Raw genomic sequence first — 8718 nt, 5'->3', positions numbered from 1 at the left:
ATTTTTATTTGTGAGGTTTCTTCTGGTATTGTCAAGAGATTTGTGGGCTGGTACTTCTTTCTGGTGATTTAGGATTTCTGATATTTGTGGTCCAAAACTTAGTATTTGAAAATTTTATAAAATAGGTGGGACATTTGGTTTTGGATTCTTTCCTTGAGATTAAGAAAGTTTAGTTGAAGTGAGCCTGCGGTTATGTAATTATATAAGCTTTAATTATTATTATCAACAATCGAAGATATGGGAATATGGAGAAAATTTTCTAGTAATATAGGAGTTTCTTATTCATTATTTGACACATCATTAAATGATATATTAATTTATTATTCATTTATTTGGTCGAATCCACAATTCTTAGGGACTGTTTGAGAGTCTGTAATAAAATAAGTTTGTATTGTAATGTAATCCAAAACTCGTATTTGAATTGAGCGTGTTGTGTTCGATTTGTAATATTAAACTCATTTCATTGTGACAGTTTTCAACCCTATCTTTTTTTCCATCGTTTTTAACGCTTCACGTTCCTATATCCATTCCACCCTTGATAGCACATATATACCTAGTGTTCCATCATTTCGAACAGAGATTGTGAAAGTTATAGCACACGATAGCATAGACATCTAATAGTTCACACTTGTTAGATCCACGTCTTGTTGGGGATTGGAAAGCTAGTATTATTCATGGTATGGATTTTCGTGTTACAGATCTAGGTTAAAGTACAACTTTAATTATTATTATCATTTTGGATAAACTATTATTATTTGGGTCACTTGCAAGCATGCTAAAATAAGTTATAAAAATTAGGTTCATATTCACACAATATAAAATTTGCAAAAACAGCAAAACCGATCAGTCCAGCTAAATTTAAGTGACGCATTGAAACTGAAAGGTAAAAAAAGCTCTCACTGATTCACTTACTGCGTGAAATGTGATTGCTATTTGATTTTTATTTGACATTGATTGCTATACAATTGCTAATGATACATATTGCTATCTGATTGTTGTTTGTTACTATCACATTTCACTTTCGATTACTTGAACTTTAGTTCCTCCTATCATTTACACATTTTTTTAGTTCAACCCTACTTTTCATTTTCCATTTTTTCCATTTTTACGACGGATATACAACATCGAAAGAGAATGATTGTGATTGATGCCTTCATAGTTTCTGATATTGCCATTTGATTGACATTCGGTTATCACTATTTTTTGTCACATAAGTAGTATTTTCTAATCGTAGTTTCTAATCTTGTCATCTGATTATCTTTTGATTGTCAATTGATTTATGTATAAACTTCTATTATATTATTTGATTGTTATCTAATTGACATATGATACTATTGGATTGCTATCCAATTGCTATTTGACTACTATTTGATGATGATGAATATTATTAATGATACCGATTATTGTCTGATTGCTATTTGATTTTGGTCGTTATCTAATTGTTTATAATACTGATTTCTAATTGATTACTATTTGATACAAATATTTATTATTATTTAATTGATATATGATACACGAAAAACTGTTAAAACAATACATCAATATTATAAAAAATACCAAAACAATACACTTTTGTAGTTACATCAAAACAAATAACAACTAATGATAAGTCTACGGATCTCACTGAGGAGTCATTTTTCATTGAGGAGAAGTCTCCCGCGTTTGATGTGGGTCAATTTCCTTCTCCTATATGAAACATTGTTACAACTTCTTGGCTCATTCCCTTGCGAGTATACTGTTGGAAGAGTGTGCTTCCTCGTTTTTTTTTATTTTCTTCGTGTCCGGAGTGGTTTGCATTGTTAACTTCCATTGATGTAATCATGTAGGCTGTTACGATTGTTTTGCTTAAAAAAAGTATGAAAAAGTGTTTAATTGATCGCTAAACTTTCAATTTTGTATCTAATAGATTCTTGATATATTCAAAATGATCTATTATCTCATTGCTTGAATATGAGATGATATATCCCCACATCCTATCTCACCAATTTTAATTGTCTGTGGACCCATTTTCGAAACATGTTTTGTATCTCACCATCATTTTGTATCTCAGTGCATGTATCATACTCTATCAGAACTCTCCAGACATCAGAACTATTAAGACATCAAAACTTCCCACATCTTAGCGTCCCAGACAACCCTTTATTAGATATAAAAACTTTTAATTTTGTGTATAATTAGTTTGTGAATTTATTAGACAATTGAAAGATCAGAAACTAATTATGAATTTTATAAAGCTTTGTTAGACCTAATTTTTTAAAGTTTGGAGACCTATTAAATACAAAATAGAAAAACTAATTATAAAATATTAGAGACTAAAACACAAATATGACAATTTAGACTTTGTTCGATAACCAATAGTTTTATGTTTTTGTTATTAGTTGTTAAAATATAGATGTGTTTGATATTCAAATTCATTTTTTTTTCTTTAGGTTTTAAATTAAGCTGATAATTAATTTCTTTGATTTGTTATCTAATTTTTAAGAATGATTTGAAAACAAGATTTTTTTTTAAAACTTATTTTAATACAAATGTATTCTTAGAAAAGACGAAAACCATAGTAAAGATTAAAAACAAGTAAAAATTCTAAAAATGAAAAAAAAATCAAATTGATTTGGAAAACATTTTTAGTTCTTGAGAACATAAATGATGCCTCTGATCGAGCCTGGAATTGGGAAAGGTAGATTATACGTAAGGTATTAAATTTCTATCGATATTTTCGTTAACATTTTCACATTTTCATAGATTCGACATCGACATTTTCATTTCATTGTAAAAACACATCCATGGAATTTTATTAATGATGCAAAATAGAGAAGCTTAATTACATATACTTCTTTTAGTTTTTTTTTTTTAAAATTAATTAATTAATAGACATTAACACAAGATTTAGTCCAAATATCTACATCTAGATTTTATCAATATTGTCATCGACATTTCGAGAAAATTGAGACATGCCAAGCAGGTATACATCTCATAGTGAACTACTATGGATATTCGTTATTAGTAGTCATATTCATAGTGAACTAAATAGATGTTTTTTTTTTTTTTTTTTTTTTTTTTTTTTGTTTTACAAGCATTTATTAAAAGATGTTTGGAGATATCCATGAATATTTAGTATCGATTTAAAACCCTCTAATTTAAGGATATGACATATATGGCAAAATATCTACGAATACTTTCATCCTTGCTCATGACAACCTTATAGATCAAATTTTATGAACCATAAGTGAACTAAGTTTCTAGAAAAGACGAGTTCACTCAATCTAAGTCAAACCTAAAAGTCTCTCTTGCAAACAAAAATCAAAACAAAAAACCTTATTATTTCAATAAAATTAATGCAAATAAATAATCCATCCATTGACAGAAAAATACAACCAGGGCCTTATGCTCCTAGAATAAATCAGTAATGCATTAAAAAAAAGAAAACAAAAGGAAAAAGGCAATGTTAATATCCTATAACTATCAAAAAATAAAGCCACGTTTAACCGAGAGAAAATAATAAATGAATGATAATCTGAAAAAGTGGACTCAATGAATTACGTTTCAATCACATTAATAGGTCCGAAGCTCAAAGACCGACCCAAACTCGATCTAAACTCAACCCAAAGTCAATGTTTGACCACGAGTCCAACCCAACCCATTAATTTATTGGATTGGATATAAATCACCACTTTAATAATTGGATTGATCCATGGGTCGACCTGAGCCATATTTAGATCGATTCGTCGAGCTGGTCCAAAATGTATGCATATGTATAATTCTTCGTATATTATATTTTACGTATTAAAAAAAGTAAATTTTTTAAAATTCTTTTTCAAATATACTTAGATATATATCGTAGCTTTTAGTTTAACATTAATTTTTTTAAAGGGTTAAAAACTAATAAAACAATTAAACACTATATAAAACTTTATAATATCAATAATTTTATCTAAAAAAATAAAAATATAAAATAAATTTAATAAACTTTAAAAACATTTGCTTAAGAAAATATAAAATATATATGATATAAATATATATTTTTAATAATTAAATAATTAATATTCAATGGACTAATCCAATGGGTCGACCCGTACTCAACCCAAGCTCGGCCCAAACTTTGATCCAAAGAGTCAAACCTAAAGGTTGGCCCATGGGTTTGGTATTGAAGGTTGGGTCGGCCCGATCCAAGCTCAAACAATGTCTTTAGGCTTGGGCCTGGGTAAATGACGAGAGTGAATTACATTTGCTGTTAAACCGATTAATGTAACTAGAAGGCTTACTTTTTTAATTAGCTATAGTTAGTTTGTTAGTTTTGACTTTAACTATAGTTAGTTTGTTAGTTTGACTTTAACTATAGTTAGTTTGTTAGTTTTGAACAATCTTGTAAACTTTCTCTATAAATAAAGCCTCTTCGCTTATTTTGAGGAGAGATTCACTGATTCAAAATATTAGATTTTTGGTTTCACACCAAAATTGGTATCAGAGCACTCCAAGATTTGGGAACCGATGGCGGGAAGGAGAGCCCATCAACCAATCGAAGGAGATGTACACGGGCAAGAACAAGAGGTGGAAGATACTCCCACCCACTCTCCAAGAACCTCAACCCGACGCTTGCTACCCGTTGAGAACTCATTGGAGGGAATTCATGGCACCTTAACAAACCTTCAAAAAAGCATGGAAACCCTTGCTAGAAGAGTTGAAATGCTTGCAACCGCACCTCAAAATCGAGAGAATATTCAACCAGTTGATCAAGAATGAGGGAAGAGGCTTTATTTATAGAGAAAGATTATTTGTTCAAAACTAACTATAGTTAAAGTCAAAACTAACAAACTAACTATAGCTAATTGGATGGGAAAGAAAGTGGTCTTACTTCCACTAAACAAGAAGAATGATAAAGGCGTAAAGGTGAAAAAGGAAGACAACAACCACTTGTTTATAACAATTAGTGGAAAATCTTTGATGAAAGAAAGAGAAGAAGATATATTAGGACTTCTTGTTGTTGATAAGTCCGAGGAAATACAAGAGAATGGGAACCGTCCATTGATACAAGAATTGTTTGATGAATTCCCCCTCTTTAAAGGAGAACCTGAGGGGTTGCCCCCATTGAGAAATATTCAACACCACGTTGACCTAATCCCGAGAGCTACACTACCAAACTTGCCTCAATATAGAATGAGTCCTAAGGAATATGAAATCCTTCACCAACACATCGAGGAGTTACTCAACAAGGGGCACATTCAACCAAGTTTAAACCCGTGTGCAGTCCTGACCCTACTAACTCCAAAGAAAGATGGAAGCTGGAGAATGTGTGTAGACAGTAGAGTCATCAATTGAATCATCGTGAAATACCGTTTTCCAATCCCTCGTATAAGTGATCTACTTGACCAACTTGGAGGAGCATTGATCTTTTCTAAGGTGGATTTGAAGAGTGGATACCACCAAATAAGAATACGATCGGGTGATGAATGAAAGACGACTTTCAAGACCAATGAAGGATTGTTCGAATGGCTAGTCATGCCCTTTGGGCTATCAAATGCTCCAAGCACTTTCATGAGACTCATGAATCAAGTACTTCATCCTTTCCTTAACAAATTTATCTAGTATACTTTGACGATATTTTGGTGTATAGCAGGAACATCAAGGAGCATTTACAGCACATTCGAAGCCTTTTTCAAGCATTAACAACCGACAAGCTTTATATCAATCATAAGAAATGTCTTGTTCTAGTAAAGGAAATTATATTTCTTGGCTTCTTAATTGGTCACAATCAAATTAAAGTTGATCCAAAGAAGATTGAAGCTATTACCCAATGGCCAACTCCATGCTCGGTAAAAGAAATTCAAACCTTCTTTGGTTTGGCTTCATTTTACAAAAAACTTATCAAGGATTTCAGCTCTATCGTAGCACCTATTACTAATTGTCTAAAGAAAGGCAGTTTCCATTTAGGAGAGAAACAACACAGTAGCTTTGAATGTATCAAAGGAAAGTTGAGTTCCAGCCTTGTTCTTAAGCTACCAGACTTCTCTTTACCATTTACAGTAGCCGTGGATGCCTGTGGAGTGGGCATTAGAGCTGTATTATCACAGCAAGGGCACCCTATTGAGTTCTTTAGCGAAAAACTCAGTAATTCAAGGCAGAATTAGAGTACTTATGAACAAGAATTGTATGCTCTTGTAAGAGCTTTGAAACTATGGAAGCACTATCTTCTTTCTAAAGAATTTCTCTTGATGACGGATCACTTTTCGTTGAAGTACCTACAATCTCAAAAGAATATAAGTCGTATGCATGCACGGTGGATTTCCTTCATTTAAAGGTTTGACTTTGTGATCAAACACCAATTAGGCAAGGAGAATAAAGTAGCGGATGCTCTAAGTCGAAAGAATTCTCTCCTTACTATCTTAGCCATGAAGTAACTACTTTCTCTCATCTCTCATGCTTATATAAAGAAGATGTTGATTTTGTTGAGATATGACATAATTGCACCCACTTTATAAAGACTAATGATTTTCATAGAGTGGATGGTTTCTTATTCAAGGGAGAGCAATTGTGTATTCCACACACTTCCCTTCGAGAAGCTCTTCTAAAAGAAGCACACTCGGGAGGATTGGCTGAACATTTTGGTCAAAATAAAACTTTTGAACTAGTGACTGCTCGGTTTTATTGGCCACAAATTCGGAAGGACACAAATAACTTTATTAAGAGATGTTCTATTTGTCAAAAATCAAAAGGCACAAGCACTAATGCGGGTCTATATTCATCATTACCTATTCCCACAACCATTTGGGAAGACTTATCAGCTGACTTTGTACTTGGTCTTCCAAAAACCCAGTGGGGGTATGATGCAGTAATGGTGATAGTGGACCGTTTCAGTAAAATGACTCACTTTCTTGCTTGCAAAAAGACAAATGATGCAGTTTATATAGCCAGAAGAGATTGTCGACTTCATGGAGTGCCCAAGTCCATTGTATCTGATAGGGATGCCAAATTTCTTAGCCATTTTTGGCGTACACTATGGAAGAAGTTTGATACAACATTGAAATTTAACACTACCTTACACCCTTAAATTGATGGGTAGATAGAAGTTACCAACAGAACATTGGGAAATCTTATACGTTGTCTAAGTAACTCAAAACCGAAACAATGGGATTTGTCTCTTGCCCAAGCAGAGTTTGCCTTTAATAATATGAAGAATAGATCAACAGGAAGATGCCCCTTTGAAGTTGTATACACCAGAACTCCAAGATTAACTTTTGACCTTGCTAACTTGCCTTCTGTAGTGGATGTTAGCATTAAGGCTGAAAGTATGGCTGAAAGAATTTAAAAACTTCATCAAGAAGTCCATGATCATTTGGAGAAAACTACCTTGTCTTACAAAGAAGCTAGAGACAAGTTTAGAAGAGAAGTTAATTTTGAAGTAGGAGACCTAGTAATGATCCACCTACGCAAAGCTCGATTTCCTACTGGTATGTATAACAAATTGAAAGATAGACAACTTGGACCATTTCAAGTATTAGAGAAATATGGCACCAATACATATTGCATTGAATTACCAACAAATTTGCACATTAATCCAATATTCAACGTGGCTGACTTGAAGCCTTATTTTGCTCCAGACAACTTCCATTTAGCATCCTAATTGCCTCGCGGACGAGTCCAATCTTGAGGGGGTGGATTTGATGTAACTAGAAGGCTTAATTCTTTAATTAGCTACAGTTAGTTTGTTAGTTTTGACTTTAACTATAGTTAGTTTGTTAATTTTGAACAAATTTGTAATCTTTCTCTATAAATAAAGCCCTTTCCCTCATTTTGAGGAGAGATTCATTGATTCAAAATATTAGATTTTTGGTTTCACACCACCTGTGTTCCATACATACTGACACGTGGGACCCATTGTCTAATTTGTAATAAAAAATGCAAAATGATTGATGAACGGAGGATGATCAATCTGCTTGCATTTCGAAATTACGTTATCGTATGAGAATTATGCATTTGTCACATTTATTATTACCTACTACCATTACCGTTCAGGGTCAAGTGGTGTCAGTGACGACAATAGTAAATATGCCAAATTCATAATTCTAAGTAAACATCATCAAAAGCAATGCAATTATATTTACGATTATAGTCCATTACGATTAACCTATCAATGAAGTTCCATTACAAATTGGTAAATGTGGCCTAAGTGTAATAATGACTCTTGGAAACAGAACAAATTTATGAATTGTAATCTTGACCTAGTAACAGATACCCACACATTGATTCTATAATCTTTTGCTAACAAAATTGAAGGTAAAGCTTATCTCACCTAATACCAAATTTATCAAGTTCCAAATTTTTAGAAAGCAAGAAAATTAGGAAGATATTTGCCTTTATGAATAGATATAAAGAATAAACAATCAAAATAATGAGTGTTTGTAGTAACCATACTTCGTGTTCCGGTGATAATTTCTCTACTTAGCCCAAGCAACTGCATCAATCTCGGCTTGAGCACTTCTATACAATTCCAACCTCTTTGCTATTGATGTTCGTCGTTGCATGATGGCAGGATCCTCATCCAACAATTTTCCTAATTGTTTCGACTGTTCAGATAAAAGCAACCAAAATAAATAAATAAATAAATAAAACTAAGTTGGGAAAAAATAAAAGGTAAAAATATCGCGGAAGCAATAATAAAAAATCCAATGTTTATTGAACAGAGAGAAGAAATGGGAAAATGAGAGTGAAATCCTTAAATGA

At 32.4% G+C, this 8718-nt stretch overlaps 1 protein-coding gene across 2 annotated transcripts in view; it reads right to left on the bottom strand.

Moving 5' to 3' along the window:
* Window positions 1-8071: 8071 nt before the first annotated feature.
* Window positions 8072-8718, bottom strand: part of DL1B (DYNAMIN-like 1B) — a 33588-nt gene continuing 32941 nt past the window's right edge. For both annotated transcript variants that reach the window (XM_039019979.2, XM_039019980.2), the window contains one exon: window positions 8072-8561. In XM_039019979.2, the coding sequence (XP_038875907.2) occupies window positions 8433-8561 (129 nt within the window). In that variant the 3' untranslated portion in view covers window positions 8072-8432. The remainder of the gene's footprint in view (window positions 8562-8718) is intronic.

The sequence above is a fragment of the Benincasa hispida genome, chromosome 12, assembly GCF_027475165.1.
Source record: "Benincasa hispida cultivar pf3 chromosome 12, pf3_genome.v1.1, whole genome shotgun sequence".
Lineage (NCBI taxonomy): Eukaryota > Viridiplantae > Streptophyta > Magnoliopsida > Cucurbitales > Cucurbitaceae > Benincasa > Benincasa hispida.
The sequence above is the reverse complement of the archived record's forward strand: the minus strand, read 5'-3'. Positions and strand labels throughout refer to the sequence as shown.